Source organism: Pan paniscus, chromosome 7 (genome assembly GCF_029289425.2).
Source record: "Pan paniscus chromosome 7, NHGRI_mPanPan1-v2.0_pri, whole genome shotgun sequence".
NCBI lineage: Eukaryota > Metazoa > Chordata > Mammalia > Primates > Hominidae > Pan > Pan paniscus.
This window is the reverse complement of record NC_073256.2, coordinates 58,115,452-58,139,448: the sequence shown is the minus strand read 5'-3', so window position 1 is coordinate 58,139,448 and position 23,997 is coordinate 58,115,452. Positions and strand designations below refer to the sequence as shown.

At 37.5% G+C, this 23,997-nt stretch overlaps 1 protein-coding gene across 1 annotated transcript in view; it reads right to left on the bottom strand.

Annotated features, from left to right (window-relative positions):
- The window catches only part of LOC103786903 (disintegrin and metalloproteinase domain-containing protein 18), a 153,533-nt gene that overhangs the window by 48,766 nt on the left and 80,770 nt on the right, over positions 1 to 23,997 (bottom strand). The window contains exons 14-16 of the mRNA XM_034965981.3: positions 21,130 to 21,328; positions 11,789 to 11,894; positions 9,101 to 9,290 (exon numbers count right to left, since the gene is read on the bottom strand). Coding sequence (XP_034821872.2) covers positions 9,101 to 9,290; positions 11,789 to 11,894; positions 21,130 to 21,328 — 495 coding nt within the window. The remainder of the gene's footprint in view (positions 1 to 9,100; positions 9,291 to 11,788; positions 11,895 to 21,129; positions 21,329 to 23,997) is intronic.

Here is a 23,997-nt window from a genome sequence, read left to right as displayed (position 1 = left end):
ACAGATTAAAGATTTAAATGTAAAACCCAAAACTATAAAAACCCTGGCAATACCATTTAAGACATAGGCGCAGGCAACGATTTCATGATGCAGATAGCAAAAGCAATTGCAACAAAAGCAAAAACTAACAAATGAGATCTAATTTAACTAAAGAACTTCTGCACAGCAAAAGAAACCAGAGTTAAACAGACCAGCCTACAGAATGGCAGAAAATATTTGCAAACTATGTATATGGCAAAAGTATAATACCCAGCATCTATAAGGAACTTAAACAAAGTTACAAGAAAACAAAGCCATTAAAAAGTGGCCAAAGAACATGAACAGATACTTTTCAAAAGAAGACATACATGCGGCCAAGAAACATGGAAAAAAAGCTCAACATCATTGAGCATTAAGAAAATGTAAATCAAAACCAAAGTGAGATACCATCTCATACCAGTCAGAAAGGCTATTACTAAAAAGTGAAAAAATTAACAGATGCTGTCAAGGTTGTGGAGAAAAAGGAATGCTTACACACTATTAGTGGGAATGTAAATTAGTTCAATCATTGTGGAAGACAATGTGGTGATTCCTCCAAGTTTTAAAGACAGAACAATCCCATTACTGGTTATATACCCAAAGGAATATAGATCAGTCTAGTATAAGGGCACATGTATGTTCATTGCAGCACTCTTCACAATAACAAAGACATGGCATCAACTTAAATGTCCATCAATGACAGATTGGATAAAGAAAATGTGCTACATATACACTATGGAATACTATGCAGACATAAAAAAAATGAGGTCATGTCTTCTGCAGGGACATGGATGGAGCTGGAGGTCATTATTCTTAGCAAACTAATGCAGGAATAGAAAACTAAATACTGCATGTTCTCACTTACAAGTGGGAGCTGAATAATGAGAACACATGGACACATAGAGGGGAAAAACACACAGTGGGGTCTTTGGTAGGGTGGAGGTTGGGAGGAGGGAGAAGTTCAGAAAAAAGAACTAATGGGTACTAGGCTTAATACCTGGGTGATGAAATAATCTTTACAACAACCCTCATGACGCAAGTTTAGCTATGTAACAAACCTTCACATGTACCCCTGAACTTAAAAATAAAAGTTAAAAAGAAGAAATAGAAAAAAATGCTCATCATCACTAATCATTAGAGACATGCAAATCAAAACCACAATCTCACATCAGTTAAAGTCCAAAAATAGCAGGCCAGTAAGGCTGCAGAGAAATGGCAACATTTATTAACTGCTGGTGGAAATGTAAATTAGTTCAACCATTGTGGAAAGCACTTTGGAAATTACTCCTTGAACTTAAAACAGAGCAACAATTTGACCCAGCAATACCACTATTGATATACATCCAAAGGAAAATAAGTCCTTCTACCAAAAAGACACATGTATTCATATGTTTATTACAGCACTATTCACAATAGCAAAGACATGTATCAATGAAGACGCCCATTAATGGTGGGCTGGATAAAGAAAACAGGGTGCGCACACACCACGGAATACTATGCAGCCACACAAAAAGAATGAAATAATGTCCTCTGCAGCAACATGGATGCAACTGGAGGATATTATCCTAAGCAAACTAATGCAGGAACAGAAAACTAAATACTGCATGTTCTCACTTATAAGTGGGAGCTAAACATTAAATACACATGGCAGTAAAAAAATGGAACAATAGATACTGGGACTGCTTGAAATGGGAGGATGGGGAAAGGGGCCTGGGTTGGGAGGCTACTTATTGGGTACTATGCTCACTACCTTGGTGATGGAATCATTTGTACACCAAGCCTCAGTGTCATGTAATTTACCCATGTAACAAATCTGCACACATGCCTCCTGAACCTAAAATACAGTACAATAGAATAAAATTGTCTAATTTAGACCAGTGTATGTAAGAGGAAGGGAGATGACAAGAAATTAATAATCAACTGATGAACTCTTAAGTTAACTACCATTTCTCACTGGATCATAAGCTTGATTTAAAGTTATACATTGATGATCAAAATAAGAAGAAGACAAATTATGCATTGTAAATAATTTTAGGAAACAGAATAAAGTGCCATTCATGGCCATTTAAGTATGCGTCTAAATTTATGTGAATATTGCATAGACATATTTTCAATGTTTTTGAGATTATTTTCTATCGTATTCTAAGTAGCACAAGAACTTCCTATATATAGGTGCAAAAGGCCACATGGGCATGTGAAAAATAGCTTCATATTAAAATACATACTAATATTATAACTGAACATGTTTCACTTAGTATCTGTATTTCTGCAATCCATTCTGGAAGTCTAGTTGGACAAAAGATATTTCAAGTAAAAAAAATAGGAATCTATTTTAAAAAATCAATGTGGTCAACATCCTGTGATGAAGGCACTCTTAGCTAACTTTCAACAAATTCCCCTTAGATCTCTTGGCTCCATATGAATATGCACCAAACAAAGTAATGGAAACATACCTTTAGTCACATAATACACTGCAAGTGATGTGCAATAACTAATAGTTCAACAAAGAAACTTCCAATTGCACAGAGTTCTGATTCCTACGCATTTCTTAAAAGCAAATAATGAATAAAAAAATCTGAGTCTGAAAATAATTTTTCTTAATTAATGTTGTTTTTCGTATGTCAGAAATTGTAATCATTTAAGAACAAAAGAGATAAACAAGCTATAGTCATTTTAGAAATGAAAAAGGAAACGCTTTAACCAAGATATTAACATGCTGTGGTCGGAATATTTGTGTTGCCCAAAATTCACCTGTTGAAACCTAATCTCCAGTGCAATCATATTAAAAAGTGGATCCCGTAGAAGGCGATTAGGTCACGAGGGTAGAATCCCCATGAATGAGATTAGCGCCTTAATAAAAGAGGTTCAATGGAGCTTGTTCACCCTTTCTGTCATGCGAGGACACAGTAAGGTACCAACTTTGAAGCAGATAATGAGTCCTAACCAGGCACTAAATCTGCTGGCACTTTGATCTTGGACTTCCCAGCCTCAAAAACTGTTAAGCAGTACCTTCCTTTTGTTTGTAAATTACCCAATCTCAGCTATTTCATTATAGCAGCATGAGTGCACTAAGACAGAAATTGGTACCGAGAGGTGGAATGTTGCCATAAAAAATACCTAAAGATGTGGAAGTGGCTTTGGAACTCACTACTGACTGGAGGCTGAAAAAAGTTTGGAAGTGCTTGCTAGAAAAAGCCTGCATTGCTGTAAGAGGAGAATTAAGGATGATTCTGGTGAGGGCTCAGAAGAAAAGGACAGCTTTAGAGAAAACCTCAGTTTTCTCACAGGTTACCTAGCTGGTTGTGATCAGAGCATTGGTAGGAAAATGGATGGTGAAAGCCATTTTGATGAGGTCTCAATTGAAATGAGGACCAAGGTACCGGAAAATGAGGGAAAGACGATCTTTGTTATAAAGTGTCAAAGAACTTGGCTAAATTGTGTTTGTGTCCTAGTGTTTTGTGGAAGGTGGGATTTCTGAGCCATGAAATAAGATATTTCACAGAAGAAGAAATATGTTAGCAGATGGTGGACGGTGCAACATGCTTTTTTAAATCAGTTTATAGTAAAGTGTGAGAAGAAAGAAAGAAATATTAAACACGGAATTTATAATGAAAAGGAAAGCAGAACTAAAAAATTTGGAAAATTCTTAGCCCAGCTGTGTTGTAAAGAATGAAAAAGCATGTTCAGGAGCGAACACCAAGTATATGACCAAGCCACCTTTTGAAAAAGAGATTAAGAAGGTTTAGAAACCAGGTGATATTCCCCAACTCAATGGAAGAATGCCCCTGAAGGCATTTCACAGATTATCAGTGCTGCCACTCCCATTACAGGATCAGAGTTACCAGGCCTGAGGAGCAGATCTATGTCAAAAGAGGAGCCTCATGCACCCACAGGACTTTGGCACTTACTGCTCATGATGCCTCAAGTCTCTATTCCCTGCATTGTAGCAAACCGCTCTTCAACCATATCGGGTATGGCTCCACTGGGCCCAGGTGGGATGAGGCCCAAGGAGATGTCCTTCTGGATGGCACATTCAAATCAACCTTGGGGGTGTCTCCATGGTGCCATCTTTACAAGGGCCCAGAATGAACAAGCTGTGGAGGCATGGCTGCCTTCACCTGGACTTCAAAGGATGCCCCAGATGCCCTCACAGCACAGGCAGAGAACTGTCATTGTAGCAGGAGGAGTTGTAGACAAAATCCCTCAGACACTGGATTGTGGAAGGAAAGAGCTTCATTCAGCTGGGAGCATCGGCTGACTAGAAACTGAGCTCCCTGAATAAATAATTCCTGTCCCTTTTAAGGGCTCACAACTTTAAAGAGTGAGGGGGTTGTGATTAATTAAGCGAGTGAGGGGTACGTGACTGGGGGCTGCAGGAACCAGTAATCAGAGTGAAACAGAACAGAACAGGGAGTTTCACAATGCTCCCTCATACAACGTCTAGAATCTACGGATAACACAGTGGTGAGGTCAGGGGTTGAATTTTAACTACCAGGCCTGAAATGAGGCGCCGGGCTGTCTGACTATGAATTTCACTTCTGCTTATTAACTTTTACCTTTTCAGCAAACAAGAAATTATAAGAAACTATATAAGAAGTGGTCTCTTCTCTCATCATACTAGGGCAATGCCCAGTGGAGCTGGGAGCAAAACTGAGGCCAGCACAGACAGCCCCCACCAGGGCAACAATGAGTACAGAACTGCCCCCTCAACCTCAGGCTGATTGAGTCACTGACGTGCAACTCTAGCCTAAGAGAGCCCCAGACACACAATTCCAACCTGTGAGAGGTGTGGCATGGGCTGTAACCAGCAAATCCATTGATATTGGGCTGCCCAGAGCCCTCGGGGCCCAGTTCGTGCCCCAGTTAAAACATTTTGGTTATCCAAGAAAAGTAATTCCTAGAGATTGACTGTATGTCACAGTTTATATAGTTAACAATAATGCATTATATACTTAAACAATTCCTAGGGGGTAGGCCATATATTAAATGCTTCTATGAGAGAGGTAACAATAATAAATAAATAAATAAATAAATAAATAAAAGATTGGGAAAAAATTTTGGAAGTTATAAATAGCTTATGACATGGAAGGTAGTGATCATTTCACAGATGTATAATTATCTCTACACTCATCAATTTATTGTTTATTTACTTATTTATCTATTTATTTTATGTATTTATTTATTTTGAGATAAGGTCTTGCTTTGTTGACCAGACTGGAGTGTAGTGGTGTGAAAGCTTCAATCTCCTGAGTTCAAGAGATCCTCTTGCTCCAGCCTCCCAAGTAGCTGGGACTACAGGTGTGTGCCGCCATACTTGGCTAATTTTTTTAAATAATATTATTTTTTTAGAGACAAGGTCTCGCTATGTTTCCCAGGCAGGTCTTGAACTCCTGAGCTCAACTGATCCTCCCATCTTGGTGTTGCAAAGTGATTTTTGTTTGTCAAATAAAACTAAATATACAATTCAACCAAAAAAAGTAAGTAAAACAAACTACAGAGTAGGAGAAAATATTTGCCATCTTGCTTTTAGGATATTTAAAGAACAATTAAATTGAACTTTTAAAAAAGACAATCTGATTAAAAATAGGCTAAAGACGTGATCAGATACTTTACTCAGGAGGATACACTGATGACATATAAGTTCATGGAAAATACTGAATATAATTAACCATTAAAGAATGCAAATATCACTATGCACATATGAAAATGAGTAAATAATAAGTAGTGCTAACACCAAATGCTGTTGAGGATATGAAGAAACTTGCTCACTTACACACTGCTGGTGGAAATGAAAAATGGCATAGCCACTTGACCAAAGATTATAGCAGTTTCTCATAGAACCAAAAATATACTTATCTTGCAAATCAGAAATTGCACTCTTAGAAGTTTATCTTAGGAAAAGGAAACAATACACGTATTATCGCAGTTTCTGTGAGTGGTGAATTCTGGGAATGGCATAGCTTGGTCTTTTGCTTCAGATATTTGCATAGGCTGGTACTAAAATGCCAGCCAATTTCATCTGAAGGTTTTACTAAAATGAATATGCTTCCAAATTTGTCACGTGGTTGTCAGAAGGCTGTTGTATTAACATGCTCCTTTCCTCAAGGTCTTTTGGATGGAGGCCATATTCACTTTCTTCCCATGTATTACTCTTCGACATGGTAGCTTATTTCATCCAAGTAAGCAATGAAGAAGGGGCAGGAGAACAAAACGGAAAATACTGTCTGTTATATCCTAATGTTGCAAGTTATATTCCATCATTTTTTCCATACTCTATTTGTTAGAAGCACGTCACTATGTCCATCCCTCACTTGGTTGGTAGGGAATGTGTATTATAAAGGGAGTGAACAGAAGAAGATAAGATATTGGAGGGTATTTTAAAAGCTGAGTAGCACAGTTTATCTTCTAATGTTACATATCTTTTACACATAAAAACCACATTAATTGTCAAGCTCTCCAACATTCTCATTTCATTATAGCATCAGTTCAAAGCCTATTTCTTCATCTGAGTTAGCTCCAGCTGTGGATTAGGTTCATGGGTATACTTCCTTGAGTATAGCTCTTCCATTTGTAGATCTTTGACACTAGAGAGTAATCTGCCCCCAAGCCCATCAATATATAATGGTAATAAAGGCATAGAATAACTTATAGATATTTTAATTCAAAGTGTGTGTGGGGGGGGATTAGAACTAAAAAGAAATTACTGGTCCATAGCAATTCTGAAATATCTAGAAGGGCTCATGTTGGGAGTTCCTTGTTTGGGCTTCAAGGTCTGTGAAAAATCTCTCTTGGCTCTCAGTTCTGCCTTCTCAGTTCTTATTTGACTCTCTAAGTATTCCTTCCCTTTTCAGGAAAGGTAGCACATATTTGACTTTGAGCAATTGTCTCAGCCTGCCTCCTCTCAGTAGAATTTTGGGGGTCCGATAGCCTCCTTTCATTTTGTATTCTTTTTACTGGCGGTTTCTCAAAAACTGTGAACCTCCCGTGAATCTCTTTGGCATTTATTACATTAAACAAAAGACATGCTCACAAATATCTTTGAAATGAACCATTTTCTACCTTAGGCTTCTGCTGAGATGTCTGAAAGACAAAGCTCTGAAGTTTCTAGATGCCTTATTTTTTTAAATGTAGAGGATCTGTGAGGCAGCCTTTTTTTCTTTAAAGGACTTTTGTCTAACTGAATAACACTCTGAGCCTTTTACTGTAGAACATTAGTTAAGAGTTGATCTTGACTAATCTTTTGTTACTCTTAACTAATGTTTTACGGTCTCACTCTTGACCATGTTTTCCTAATAGTTCTTGGAATCCATTTCTTTGTTTTAGCATCTTTTGCTGTCTGGAGAAGTTAAGAGTTTTCAAAATCATCAATGGTTATGTTTTATTTAACAGTTCCTTCAATTTCTTTCATTTCTTATTATATTATAAGCTGCTAGAAGGGGTCAGAAGCTAGATCACCAAGTTTATTATGTACACATTCTACTTTCCACGTACTGTAGAAGACAATATGCTAAGCTTTCTGCCACTAAATAAAAAGAACCTTACTTCCTCCAGTTTTCAATAATACACTCCTAACTACCACTTGAGCCCTCACCAGCCAGGTCCTCAAAGTGCAGAGTTGTACTTAAGGTCTGTTTCAGGCAATATGAGCTTTCTCTATCTTGGTCTTCAACATTCTTCTGGTCTCTACCCACTTCCTGGTTCTATATTCATACCCAATTTTTAAGGTATTTGTTACAGCAGCACCGTATGTCCAGGTATCAAATCTGCATCAGTTTTCTGTTGCTGCATAACAAATTATCATCAAAATTAATGACATTAAACAACACGTATTTATTATATCACAACTTCTGTGAGTCTGAAATTCAAGCACATCTTATCTGGGTTCTCTGCTTCACAGTCTTCTTACAAGCTGAAATCAAGGTGTTATCTGTTATCTGGGACTGTAGTCTCATCTGTTGGTCCGACTTGCAAAGCTCTTCATAGCTTGCTTGTGTGGTTTTGGCAGAATTCAGTCCCTCACAGGCTGTTGAACTGAGGGCCTCAGATTTTCACTGTCCCACAATTGCTTTCCTTGTAGGATTTTCCCTGAAGGCAGCTTGCTTCAGCAAAGCAAGCAATCTGAGAAGGCAAGGGAGAGAGTCCATGCAAAACAGAAGTCACTGTCTTTTCTCATCTTCTTTCTTGTCTCTAGCCTCTAATCTTGTGACATTCCAAAACTTTTGCCCTGTTTTATTTGTTAAAAGCAAGTCATTAGATGCAGCCCACAGGCAAAGGAAGGGATTACACGAAGGAATGAATGACAGAAAGTGGGATCACTTCAGGAGCAGATTACCACATAGAGGTTTCTCAAGGGATTAGGGTTGCTGACACCAGATATAACAATTGACTAACACATCCTCCATTTCTAGGTTTTGTTTTATTTTTACGCATCAAATAAGCACCAAATGACATTTAAGTGCAACACTCTATAATTGCTATGTGAAATTTCAGATGCCACATATTATCATGTTTTCTGGAACATGTGCCCTTATATTACAAGATTAACCAAGTCTCTAAAGCCTTTTTGTTCTCTTTTTATGTTATGACTACATAGCTAGAAGTGTTCATATATATTCATGCATGTATATACACATGAGCCTGTATATACACTATAGCAATGTTTCCTAGTATAGATTCTTGCTTCGTTCCAAACCTTTTCTACACTTATATTTTGATCAGATACAAATCAAATAATTTAATAAATATGTAAAGTCAATTAATGCTCTTTGTGAAGCCAGGAAAATGCAAAACTTTGTATTAGCATTTTACAATTTAAAGCTACCAGATGTCAGTTAGTAAAATCTTGTGCTTAAAATATATATGTACTTTTTTTTACATAAGGACTGATAATATTTTAATCCAAAAAGCAATGTAATTGGATAACTTAGGCTTGTTTTAATTATCATTTAAATATCACATGGGAAATAAATGCCAGCACAAGTTTAAATCCATTCAATATAATTGTGATAGTCATCATGGACTGCCGTATCTGATAACTAACATAATTTAACACAGCTGAATATAAATTATCACATTTTGTTACCATTTCTGGACCACACATGGTGCCATCAGCCACATAGGCATTGTCTGTTCCATCTGATCTCATGGAGGAACCAGTGGCTATAGATACACATACATGGTCTTGAATATATGAATAAACTGTAGATTGAACTTCACTTTTATTAGCATTTTTATGTGGCTGAACACAAGCTAATTTTCCACAGAGAACATCCCTGGAAGTGGAAAGCAAAAAGTTCCTTATCAGTTTATCTCTTAATGATAACAAGTTCCAAGTGAGTACTGCATAATGGTAACATACTGTTAATTGATAGTATAACACCTGAAAAATGCCAGACTAAAACATTATTTTATGGTGCACAACAACTAAATGCAACTGTCTTAATAGCAGAATTGAAATGTATATGCTTAACTAAGCGTGAAGACACGACTTCATTCCCATTATAGAGCCCAGTTTTGTTCTCTAAGTTCTAGTTGTCTTAGACCGTTCATATTTTACCGCACTCTGGGAGAATTAGTCACTTGCCCCACTTTGATATAGCTTGGCCAGCCTGGTCACTTATTACACAAAATTTGCTGAGAGTGGCTAATTGCATTTCTCTTTCTGCACATTTTATTGTGCCTATCATTCCTGTCATGATACCTAGACAGTACATTTCTGCAGTATACACAACCTTCATTTTGATCCACAATTTCTCCCAGCATACAGATATTTCCAGTATATTTAACTTATCTGTTAAAAATTTAAGAACTTTTAGATCCCCTCTATGCCACAAACATACCAAAGGTTATCTTATCCCATGGATGCTGTATTTTGCCATTTGTAATCTATCATTGGGTAAAATACTGACTTCTCTATGAGGCTAAGAGTATTTCTAGACTATGCTCTGAAAGATAATCTATGTCACTTTTTGTAATTTAAATTATTGAAATCTAATTATCAAAGTTCATCCTCAATGAGAATAATCATTTTTAGCCATTGATCTGTCTCTGTTGAACATGTCATTATTATTTCATCAAAAGGCTCCTCTTAGGGAATTTTACCCATTTGTCCTAAAAGAATCATTTGAGGCTTTTTCAGAAGAATAAGCTTAATTACATCAAGAAGTAAAGATTGAAATGAGATTAAGAGCCAGAACCTAAATTACATTCCACTTTTGTCTTCCCTCCAGCGTAACTTTTCTACTTTCCCAGGTCTCGATATTTCTTTTGATTTTGGTTCCACTCTCTTTCTATAGAATATATTCTAAACCAGACTTGCATGGTATGTATGTATCCTTCTAGTCTGGCTACCGAGTACAAATTCTTCCTCCAAGTCCATTTTCCCAAAATTTGCATTTATGGTTAAATTCTTACAACTATTTTTTCTTTTCTGAAAAGGTATCACAGTCTGTTTAGATCAGACGATGTATGCTACTCAATTTTAGTTTCATCTAATGATGTTATTTCAGGAAAATTCATGTACTATTATCACATAAGACAAAGTCCAATGGAGTCATGTTTGCTAACTTTCACAATTTCTTCCAGGTTTCTTTTATCTTTTTTTCATGAATAATCTTAAATTAAAGGCAGCAGATGTGCCTCTGGACATCAGGAAGAAGATTAAGTGGGGTTGTCATGCCACCATCTTGTCTTTGTTGGGATCCACTGTGGTGTAACTCAGACTGCTGGCCCCTGGTGCTCTGTATTAATATCCAATAGGTGTGGCTGATTATGCCGGGTCTCCTCCTGAGATCCCCACTCATCAGTACTTTCTTTGTGATTCCACCTTTCTTCTTTCCATGTACTAATCCTCCTGTGCTGGGGCAATTGGGAAGTTCTGCATCCTCTCCACAGCATACATAATCCATGGTAATTTCACATATGGAGGAGGGTGATGGAGGATACTACTTTAGTCCCACCCAACTGGATACCTTCTTCATCCATTTCTCATCTTAATAAAGGAACTGTCTTGCTTTGAACAATACTGATAGTGGTGCTTACCTGAGGATTTTATGGTTTTTCCTGGCTATAAGTCTTTGAGACTAAATGTCTGCTTCTCCCTGAATTAATTATATCTAAATTTTTTATGTTATTCCCTTTCTCTTATTTTGTGAATCTGGCTCTGTTACACATTTCTGTGGCTCTTTAATTTTCAATGAAATTAAGGAAGATAAAATTAAGGAAGCATTCATTACGGGGTAGGCACTTCCTTTATTAAAGTATTGGATTTCATTAATCCCTTTATTACATGGATTATAATAACACTATGTCCCAATAGTCTGAATTTAGTTATTAATAGATACTTCCATGCTTTACATATTGATGTTTTGGACACAATTAGCCAAAACAAAAATAGCTTTCTTCTTCTCAACAATTCTATGTCTTAAAAATCAAAGCTTGAGGTTTGCTTTAAGATTGTTGCTATTTATAGACTTAATACAAAACTTCATTTGAATTCTCAGTACAGAGTAGCAGTTCTGATTTCTGGCAGTGTGTGTCCATTTTCTTCTTCTGTTACTAAGTATTAGCCTTTTTTTATCCAATCTCATTTTTAGGATGATATCAAGGGAAAATAATAGAAAATCCCGAATTTCATAGAAAAAATATATGCATTGGTATTTGAAAATATTCCCATGTTATAAAATTTTAGTGTTCATTACTACTTAGTGTCTCTTGATAAAAATACATAATTTTTATGATTCAAAGAAGCAATCATTTTCTACATACGTACTTCCGTTCACAAGGTAATGGTTGTGAATTTTTAAAACCACAGTTTTCAGATCTTTCATGCAGAGAATTAACTTCTTTAAAACAGGCAAATGGAGCACCTTGAGCACCTTAAAATGCAAACATGTCAGTTGAATTATCATTCTTAATATGAGTTAAATGTTTGTCAGTAACAGACTAAGGAAATTTAATTTCAAAAAGATCATGTACTTGTTGATCACGCTTTTGTTTCTATGCATACCCTGTCAATGCAAGTAGAAAGGAATAATTGTCTTATCTTACACACACAGAAAATGATTATATCTATTGCAATAAGTTATATTATTTTTAAAACAATATGTTTCTCTTTCTGGTGGGAGCAAATACTTCTTAGTCTAATGAATATTGGGCTTGACCTTGTAACTTCCTCTTCTTAATGAAATGAGGAATTTGAAGCATGTCACTTATGGACAGAAACCTCTGGAACTTATATAGTTTTCCAGAGTCTACCTCCTGTCCTTTGTAGCACATGTGTTTATTTGGTCCTTCCAGCATGCTGGCTATACTTTGCTTATTTTGCCTGACTAGTATAAAATCATTGATGGATTGGACCAATGTTACATTTTATGGGAAGTCCAAATCTCTTCTACTATATTATGATGGAGGGAAAAAGAGTAAACTTAACCCTGGAGAAAAATTCTAAATGAATCCTGTTATCCACTCTATGGGAATGTAAACTGTTTCTAATCTTCTTTTCAAATAGGAATAGAAAATAATACACTTGCCAAAATGGCCGAATAGGAACAACTCCAGTCTGCAGCTCCCAGCGTGATCGATGCAGAAGATGGGTGATTTCTGCATTTCCAACTGAGGTACCTGGTTCATCTCACTGGGACTGGTTGGACAGTGGGTACAGCCCATGGAAGGCGAGCTGAAGCAGGGCGGGGCATTGCCTCACCCAAGAAGAGCAAGGAGTCGAGGGATTTCCCTTTCCTAGCCAAGGGATGCTGTGACAGACTACCTGGAAAAATGGGGCACTCCTACCCAAATATTGCACTTTTCCCAAGGTCTTAGAATCGGCAGACAAGATGATTCTCTCCTGTGCCTGGCTTGACAGTTCCCATGCCCACAGAGCCTTGCTCACTGCTAGTGCAGCAGTCTGAGATCAATCTGCAAGGTGGCAGCCTGGCTGGGGGAGGGGTATCAGCCATTGCTGAGGCTTGAGTAGGTAAACAAAGTGTCCAGGAAGCCCAAACTTGGCAGAGTCCACTGCAGCTCAACAAAGCCTACTGCCTCTAGACTCCACCTCTGTGGGCAGAGCATAGCTGAACAAAAGACAGCAGACAACTTCTGCAGACTTAAACATCCCTGTCTGACAGCTCTGAAGAGAGCAGTGGTTCTCCCAGCATGACATTTGAGCTCTGAGAAGGGACAGACTGCCTCCTCAAGTGGATCCCTGATCCCCATGTAGCCTAACTGGGAGACACCTCCCAGTAGGGGCCAACAGACACTTCATATAGGCGGCTGCCCCTCTGGGATGACCCTTCCAGAGGGAGGATCAGGCAGCAATATTTGCTGTTCTGCAATATTTGCTGTTCTGCAGCCTCCGCTGGTGATACCCAGGGAAACAGGGTCTGGAGTGGACCTCCCACAAACTCCAACAGACCTGCAGCTGAGGGACCTGACCATTAGAAGGAAAACTAACAAACAGAAAGAAATAGCATCAATGTCAACAAAAAGGTCATCTACACCAAAATCCCATCTGTAGGTCACCAACATCAAAGACCAAAGGTAGACAAAACCACAAAGGTGGGAAGAAACCAGAGCAGAAAAGCTGAAAATTCTAAAAATCAGAGTGCCTCTTCTCCTCCAAAGGATCAGAGCTCCTCGCCAGCAACGGAACAAAGCTGGACGGAGAATGACTTTGATGAGTTGACAGAAGTAGGCTTCAGAAGGTTGGTAATAACAAACTTCTCCAAGCTAAAGGAGGATGTTAAAACACATCACAAGGAAGCTAAAAACCTTGAAAAAAGATTAGATGAATGGCTAACTAGAATAAACAGTGTAGAGAGGACCTTAAATGACCTGATGGAGCTGAAAACCATGGCACGAGAACTTCGTGAGGCATGCACAAACATCAATAGCCGATTCTATTAAGTGGAAGAAAGGGTATCAGTGATGGAAGATCAAATTGATGAAATAAAGCAAGAAAACAAGGTTAGAGAAAAAAGAGTAAAAAGAAACGAACAAAGCCTCCAAGAAATATGGGACTATGTGAAAAGACCAAATCTACGTTTGATTGGTGTGCCTGAAAGTGATGGGGAGAATGGAACCAAGTTGGAAAACACTCTTCAGCATATTAGGCAGGAGAACTTCCCCAACCTAACAAGACAGGCCAACATTCAAATTCAGAAATACAGAGAACACCACAAAGATACTCCTTGAGAAGAGCAACCCCAAGACACATAATTATCAGATTCACCAAAGTTGAAATGAAAGGGAAAATGTTAAGGGCAGCCAGAGAGAAAGTTCGGGTTACCTACAAAGGGAAGCCCATCAGACTAACAGTGGATCTCTCGGCAGAAACCCTACAAGCCAGAAGAGAGTGGGGGCCAATATTCAACATTCTTAAAGAAAAGAATTTTCAACCCAAAATTTCATATCCAGCCGAACTAAGCTTCATAAGTGAAGGAGAAATAAAATCCTTTACAGACAAGCAAATGCTGAGAGATTTTGTCTCCACCAGGCCTGCCTTACAGGAGCTCCTGAAGGAAGCACTAAACACAGAAAGAAAGAACTGGTACTAGCCACTACAAAAACAGGCCAAATTGTAAAGACCATTGATATAATGAAGAAACTGCATCAATTAATGGGAAAAATAACCAGTGAACATCATAATGACAGGATCAAATTCACACATAACAATATTAACCTTAAATGTAAATGGGCTAAATGCCCCTAGTTAAAAGACACAGACTGGCAAATTGGATAAAGAGTCAAGACCCATCAGCGTGCTGTATTCAGAAGACTCATCTCACATGCAAAGACACACATAGGCTCAAAATAAAGGGATGGGGGACGATCTACCAAGCAAATGGAAAGCAAAAAAAAGCAGGGGTTGCAATCCTAGTATCTGATAAAACAAACTTTAAACCAAGGTCAAAAGAGACAAAGAAGGCCATTACATAATGGTAAAGGGATCAATTCAACAAGAAGAACTAACTATCTTAAATATATACATGCACCCAATACAGGAGCACCCAGATTCATAAAGCAAGTCCTTAGAGACCTACAAAGAGACTTAGACTCCCACACAATAATAATGGGAGACTTTAACACCCCCCTGTCAATATTAGACAGATCAACGAGACAGAAGGTTAACAAGAATATCCAGGACCTGAACTCAGCTCTGCAACAAGCAGGACTAATAGACATCTACAGAACTCTCCACCCCAAATCAACAGAATATATATTCTTCTCAGCACCACATCTCACTTATTCTAAAATTGACCACAAAATTGGAAGTAAAGCACTCCTCAGCAAATGTAAATGAACAGAAATCACAACAAACTGTCTCTCAGACCACAGTGCAATCAAACTAGAACTCAAGATTAAGAAACTCTCTCAAAACCGCACAACTACATGGAAACTGAACAATTTGCTCCTGAATGACTACTGGGTAAATAACAAAATGAAGGCAGAAATAAAGATGTTCTTTGAAACCAATGAGAACAAAGATACAACGTACCAGAATTTCTGGGATACATTTAAAGCAGTGTGTAGAGGGAAATTTATAGCACTAAATGCCCACAAGAGAAAGCAGGAAAAATCTAAAATCGACACCTTAACATCACAATTAAAAGAACTAGAGAAGCAAGAGTAAACAAATTCAAAAGCTAGCAGAAGGCAAGAAACAACTAAGATCAGAGCAGAACTGAAAGAGACAGAGAAACCATCATTCCCAGCCAACTATCACAAGGACAGAAAACCAGACACTGCATGTTCTCACTCATAGGTGGGAACTGAACAATGAGATAACTTGGACACAGGGCGGGGAATATCACATGCTGGGGCTTGTTGGGGGGTGGGGGGTGGGGAGAGGGATAGCATTAGGAGAAATACCTATGTAAATGATGAGTTGATGGGTGCAGCAAACCAACATGGCACATGTATATCTATGTATCAAACCTGCACGTTGTGCACATGTACCCCAGAACTTAAAGTATAATAAATAATAATAATAATAATACACTTGCCAAATCAGGGGTTACACTTCTCACACATATTTGAGGCCATGCTAATCTGCTCTAGCATGGACATACCCCGGCGCAGTGAATGCAATCAAGTCTACTACCTGATTACATTTGTAGTAGTTAAATATTATCTTCCAGGATCATCTTGTTTCTGCAGGGATCATATTGAATAATTAAATGTGTGTAATATATAGCCAACCACCCCTGCATCCTTTAGATCTTTAAAAGTAGCACTAATTTCTTGAAACAGGCAGTTACAGACATCAAACACATTAAAGCCCCACTGAGGGAATTGCACAAACTATTAAATATGCCAACTCCAATTATATACACTAGGTCTGAGAAATAACAACCAAATGGATTTGTGGAACTAGCAGACCCACTGTAAACTGAAACTTGGCCAGGACTCTATTTAACTCCTGGCGTCTCTAAGTCCTCACTCTCACAGGGAGACCATGATCACATTGGGCTTCTGGATATTAATGTCAATGCAGTCTGTGTCCACTAGTTTTTAAAATGTTTGGATATTTTCTTTTCCCCAGTGAACAGATACGTGATTAAATGGTTGTAAGTCCATATGGGAACATATTAGAGGAACAGTTAACAAGGTGTTATGGGGATTTTCTTCTATGGCCCTTGCTCCCACTTAAGTCAATGAGTTCTGGCTCTGAAAATTGGTTTAGATTCAGAGTGTGGACCTAACATTGCGATATTTACTGAGACAACTCTCCACAGTCTCCTGGTCATCTATTTTTATACATTTCCTTTAATGAAACAAATTGAGTAGTACCCTCATTGGCTGCTCGCAGAACACAGGGAAATCGTATTATATTAACTCTCTCCCTGACACTTGGTAGGGAAGTTACCCATGTCTGCTACTGTGTATCTACTGCTTATAACAACATTATTCATCTGGCTTCTGGTAGGTAAGCACTGCTATCTGGTCTTGATTTTTCCAGATCTTATCATATCCATTGCTACCGGTGAGTGTAGTGGCATTCCCACTCTGATCTGCAGAGGAAGCCATCTTTGAAATTTATGGTGAATATGGTATCCCTTTCTCTAGCACATTCCTTATGGCCTTGGGCTTTCCTGTTTGGCCAAATCATTTGGCCTTAAATACACAGTACATAGATTACAGTATTCCCACTTCCCTGAGCCTTTTTCTTCTTTTTTCCACTATCTGCTATGGCAATTCTGTCATTTAAATTTCACTTAGGGCGAGTAATCATGTTTTTTCTATGCTGCTGGAAGCCATCCTAGTAGAAAGATTTTACTGTCTTCTAAGATCCATGCCAGTATGTTAAATGCTGTACTTTGGGAGAGTGTTCCCAAAACAATAAATACCCCCCATCCCATGTTGTGCTCCACTATTCTATCTCATGATCAGGTTCTCAGAACTCAGTCCCATGTGTACTTCCCTGATGCCAGCAGTAACTGCTGGCTAGGACCAAATCTTTTTTGGGGTATAGTTTCCTTACTGCTTTATAAAGTCCATCACATCCCTGTCTCTATTATTCTGTGCCTTTTCTCTATTTTCAGCTAGTGGCCATGAAGGATAGCGGGAAGATACTGATGAGAATACACTTCGTGTTATGAAGAGGGACGGGGGAGGAATCAGATCTAGGCCATTCTATAGGTTCAATAGACTCAAAGAAGCCTGGAGCCTCAAAATTAGGGTAGTCATATTTTCAATTGTCTCCATCCCAAGGGTAGGTCCCATTCTTCTCCCAATTAGAACCCCAAACCTGAAAAATATACCTGATAAGGAATTCAAACTTATATAGAGTTTAACTTCTCAATTAAGTCTTCCTCATCTCTCTCTAACCTCTTTTTTAAAAGATGAGGGGCCCTTTATAGGTTAGCAGAGGCCCTCTAGACTCACGCTTTGCTTTCAAATGCATGCCCTTTTGTTATATTTTCCTAAGTTCAATGGTATTTGGCAATAGCCATTTAATGCCATTACCCTTAAAGTTACTATTTGCCCCATTAATTTCAATTGTACCAGCTAATGTATTCTCTCTCACAAGTATACTATCCCAATCTGCTGAGACAGTATATTATCAACTTCCACCAGTGATGACGTGCTCATTGATAGCCTGGCAGAGAGTGATTTGGATTTGAAAACTCATCTTTTAGGCTGTATTTACTCACTCCACTCTCATTACCAATTGTTAGTAGTTGGGACATCTAGGAGCTGACATCTAATTGAGGCATATGATGAAGGCTATTTATTAAAGATCAGAATATTTGGAAATGGGAAGGAAGCTGGATGGAGCACAGGAGAATTCAAACTGGGATGCAAACCCAACAAGTTCTTGAACAGACTAATAGGTAGCTGTGTGGTATAAATAACCTGCCAGTGTGTGTTTGATTGGGCCAAAAGAGGCAGACTTTTGTATAAAACCCCCACCTCACGTAATCATTGCATGTGTGCTGGCTTGAGAAGTGTGTGCCTTTGGGCAAAAGCTCTCTTTGCAGTTGAGGCAAATTCTGGAAGAGCTGATAGCTGAAGACTACTTGATGACAGACGGCGGTATTTTCCTTATTCACTACCTTGATTTTCTTTTAGCATTCTATTTTTATTGTTTTAAATGCAAAGAACACAGCTATAGGTTTTAAATTTCTTTTGTTTTACTGTCTTTTTCTCTTAGTCACTAAGCTCCATGAGTACAATAATCATATGGCAATGTCCATCTGGTTGAATATTGTAGGCTCTTTGCATTTAGACACTCGATGTATAATTTTGAATAAGCAAATCTACTTATATTTCAACATTTCTTTAAAAGTTTAAATTTACTTAATAAAAGAATGCTAACTTAATGTAACTACTTGTTAGTTAACATGTCCCATATAATATACCACCTGTGGTTTTTGGTAACAGAAGAAAAATGCCTGCAAGTAAAAAGCTAAGTAAATGAATCAAGGAGAAAATGGGAAATGAATGAATTAGGGGATGAACAAAACACTGCATCAGAGGATGAAATTTTTGATGCATTCATATTAGTTTTTTGGAGATCCTAGAACATATATTATAGGAATACACATTTTGCTAAACATCCTGTTGCAATCAGAATTCATCTGACAAAGGGCTAATATCCAGAATCTACAATGAACTCAAACAAATTTACAAGAAAAAAACAAACAACCCCATCAAAAAGTGGGTGAAGGATATGAACAGACATTTCTCAAAAGAAGACATTTATGCAGCCAAAAAACACATGAAAAAATGCTCATCATCACTGGCCATCAGAGAAATGCAAATCAAAACCACAATGAGATACCATCTCGCACCAGTTAGAATGGTGATCATTAAAAAGTCAGGAAACAACAGGTGCTGGAGAGGATGTGGAGAAATAGGAACACTTTTACACTGTTGGTGGGACTGTAAACTAGTTCAACCATTGTGGAAGTCAATGTGGCGATTCCTCAGGGATCTAGAACTAGAAATACCATTTGACCCAGCCATCCCATTACTGGGTATATACCCAAAGGATTATAAATCATGCTGCTATAAAGACACATGCACATGTATGTTTATAGTGGCACTATTCACAATAGCAAAGACTTGGAACCAACCTAGATGTCCAACAATGATGGACTGGATTAAGAAAATGTGGCACATATACACCGTGGAATACTATGCAGCCATAAAAAATGATGAGTTCATGTCCTTTGTAGGGACACGGATGAAACTGGAAACCATCATTCTCAGCAAACTATGGCAAGGACAAAAAACCAAACACCACATGTTCTCACTCATAGGTGGGAATTGAACAATGAGAACACATGGACACAGGAAGGGGAACATCACACACTGGGGACTGTTGTGGGGTGGGGGGAGGGGGGAGGGATAGCATTAGGAGATATACCTAATGCTAAATGATGAGTTACTGGGTGCAGCACACCAACATGGCACATGTATACATATGTAACAAACCTGCATGTTGTGCACATGTACCCTAAAACTTAAAGTATAATAATAATAAAATTTTAAAAAAGAGTATAATAATAATAAAATTTAAAAAAACAAAAAAAGAGAACTCAAAAAAGATGTCATGTGTCAAGTAAATGAATTCTAGGTTGAAGTTTTTTTTTAATTAAAAAATAAAGAATATATTGTAGACGCTACTTAATGAACCTTACAGAAAGTATTATTTAATTTTACTTTTAAGAGATATTTTAAACCCTGCTTAAAAATAACAATACTATTCAAACAGAAATAAGTATTAAAAAAAAAAACACACACACATAAAAAGTAGCATTCTAGAAAAATAGCACACAGAAAATAGCACTGACTTGTGATTTAAGAAATCATAGTTCTGCAGCTTTTGTTGAATTTCGTTTAAGCCTCCTAATCTGAAATTTATTACTCAAATAATTAGGAAGACAAGATGGACCATATACAATGTAATTTGGTACAAATTATATTCCTGAGCTTACCACTGGGCAAATAAACCACCTTTACTCAACTAGAAAATAATTATATATATATATGCATTTCACTGGGTAATTTTGATCTGTTTCTATTATTTTAATTTCTCTAAAAATACAAAATTATATTTGGATATTATGAATAATTGCTCACAAGAAAAGCAAGAATATATGCACAAGTCTTATTAAAATTACTCTCAAAGCTGTTTGAAAAACAAAACATAAAAATGAATTTTGATCAGGTGGCTTAAGACCACCATTATCTTAGCAGTTATTCCTCAATTAGGAAATGTGATTATTTTTAAATGAAATTCACTCTGAGCCTTGTAAGTTTCATGCCATTAAAATTAAATCATGAATGTGGGTAGTAATAGGAAATTATAGAAATTTTAGAATCTACTGATTTTAATGTTTATATAAATGATGAGCTGTAAACATGGATTTTTGCCCAGCTAGCTAATCATCAAAAACAAAAATCAAACCACAATAAAAATAATGTATGGTCTTTTTCTTGGAAAACCTCAGATACTCTTAAAAAACTACCCTTCTTTAACTAAAATTTAATTTTTATTAATCTTGTGGTTCAGTTTCTTCCACTTCTAGAGTTGTGTGGTACATAATGTACTCTACAGAGAGATGCAAATTTAAGGTAAAATAAATACGAAAGAAAGAGCAATACCTTTTCCAAATATCTTGGCACACTGGTTATCAGTAGTTTGACATTGTCCGTTATAGCAATAGGCAGTTCCCAACTTGCACAAACGGCCATTCAATGCATAAGTGTCAGGAACACAATTACTAGAGGTTCCATTGCAGTACTCTGTAAAATCACACTCTGGATCAACACTCTTTCTACATGGAGTGCCTGCTATTGACAACTGGGAGGAAAAGGAAAAATAAAATTAAGTTCTGTAAATCATTTTTCTCAATTGCTTAGTGAAAAGATTTATCACATAAAATGTTTCTAATTATTGATATTTGAGGGAACACCAGAGTTCCCAAGTCCATGAGTTTGCCCAAAAAAAATCAAATACAGTATTCATTGTGAAGCCCAGAAAAAACTGTCTCAAAGACGTGAAAGAATTCCTTTTGACAGTGAGTTTGCAGCTGCTCACCTCCTTTGTGCTCTACATTTTGAAATAAGCTGACTCAAACAGCATTAGAAAACAACTACACAGATTAAACATACCTGTTCCTTGGAACTATAGGAACACTCTCTCTACCTTTTTGTTCTTGGAGAAACTCAGGAGCCAGACTTCCTGGTGTCAGTCCCAGTCTCTGACTCTTACTACCTTATTTGTATGGGTGAGAAACACAATCTATCTGTTTTACTTTTGTAAGCTTGGAATAAAAGACAAATTCTCATAGAGTTCTTATTAGTATTGAACAGGAGTAACGGAAAAAGTTCTTAGAACAATACATAGTAAGCAGTGCAGTGTGCATATATGATAACTATCATCACATCAGCATCTTTTTTTTGTTTTTTGAGATGGAGTTTCGCTCTTTTGCTCAGGCTGGAGTGAAGTGGCATGATCTCAGTTCAATGCAACCTCCATCCCCCAGGTTCAAGCAATTCTCCTGCCTCAGCCTCCCGAGTAGCTAGGATTATAGGTACATGCCACCACGCCTGGCTAATTTTTGTATTTTTAGTAAAGACAGGGTTTCACCATGTTAGTCAGGCTGGTCTCGAACTCCTGACCTCACGTGATCCACCCACCTTGGCCTCCCAAAGTGCTGGGATTGCAGGCATGAGCCACCGCGCCCAGCCTTGAGCCACCACAGCTGGCCTCATTTTTATATGTTTATTATTATCTAAGAGCATAAAGGCCTCCTTGCATCACTTAGGTGAGGTGTACAGTTATTGCCAAAATTTTGCGGTGGCCTGACCTAATAGATTGCCATCCATAGTGAAATTCACCATGTTGAAATGCTGTCCTGCTATATATGTTGACACACACACGCACACACACAAAATACAATCCAGTTTGATGAAATTAATACTTGATACAGTTTGGCTGTGTCCCCACCCAAATCTAATCTTGAATTGTAGCTCCCATAATTCCCACATGTGATGGGAGGCACCTGGTGGGAGATAATTCAATCAGGGGGCAGGTCTTTCCTGTGTTATTCTCGTGATAGTGAATAGGTCTCACAAGAGCTGATGGTTTTATAAAAAGCAGTTTCCCTGCACAAGCTCTCTTCTCTTGTCTGCTGCCGTGTGAGATGTGCCTTTCACCTTCCACCATGATTGTGAGGCCTTCCCAGCCGTGAGGAGCTGCGAGTCCATTAAACTTCTTTCTTTTGTAAATTTCCCAGTCTCAGGTGTGCCTTTATCAGCAGCATGAAAACCAACTAATACAATATTCAATAATGAAACAAAGATGCATAATAAATAAAAGAAATGGTAACTTAAAAGTGATGAAATTTAAAAACAACTTTTTCAACTTAGAATTCCATACCCTGTAACTATATATTTCAAAAAAGAATGAGATATAAAGACTTTCCTAGACAAAAAATAAATGAGTAGCCAGGCGTGGTGGCTAACATCTGTAATCCCAGCATTTTGGGAGGCCTAGGGGGATAGATTGCTTGAGCTCAGAAGTTCAAGGACAGCCTGGGAAACATGGTGGAATACCCCATCTCTACAAAAAATACAAAAATTAGCTGGGCATGGTGGTGTGTGCCTGTAGTCCTAGCTACTTGGGAGGCTGAGGTGGAAGGTTGGCTTCAGCCCAGGAGGTGGAGGTTGCAGCTAGCAGAGATAGTGCCACTGCACTCCAGTCTGGGCAGCAGAGCCAGACCCTGTCTCAAACAAACAAACAAAAAAAAACTGAGATAATTTATTTTCAGAGGACATAAATGACAAGAAATAGTAAAGGGAGGTCTTCAGGTACAAGAAATATGATAGTAAACAGAAATCTGCAAAAGAAAATAGACCTCTGAAATGAAACAAATGATGTTAATTCATTTAATTTTTTTCTTCTTTTATTTACTCTAAAAGATAAAAGACTATACAGCAAAAATAGTAAAAACGTATTTTGTTTTTATGGTATATGATCATGTTCTATTATAAGAATTATTCACTACACATGAAATGAAATATGAAATTAGCCTGATTAATTAATGATTCATAAAGCAATGGTGAATCAGTAAATTATAATCAATAATTTGTATGGATCAATGATTTAAATGATTTTTAAAAGGTACAAATAACAAATCAGTAGCAAAGATAACACAAAACCATATATTTTATAGTTTTAGTGTTTACATTCAATTTACAAAGCAACTGTAAGTCTCATAAGTGTCTGATGGGAACTCAAGATAGTACAGTTGCTTTGAAAGACTTTTTCAATTTCCTATAAAGTTCCATATTTACCATATGATCCAGCAATCCCTTTCCTAGGTATCTAGCTAAGTGAAATGAAACACTATGTTCATGCACAAATATGCTTATGAATATTAAAGTAGCCATATTTTCATCACCAAAAATGGAAAACAGCCAAAATATCCCTCAACTGGGGAATGGATGAATGAACTGTGGTACATC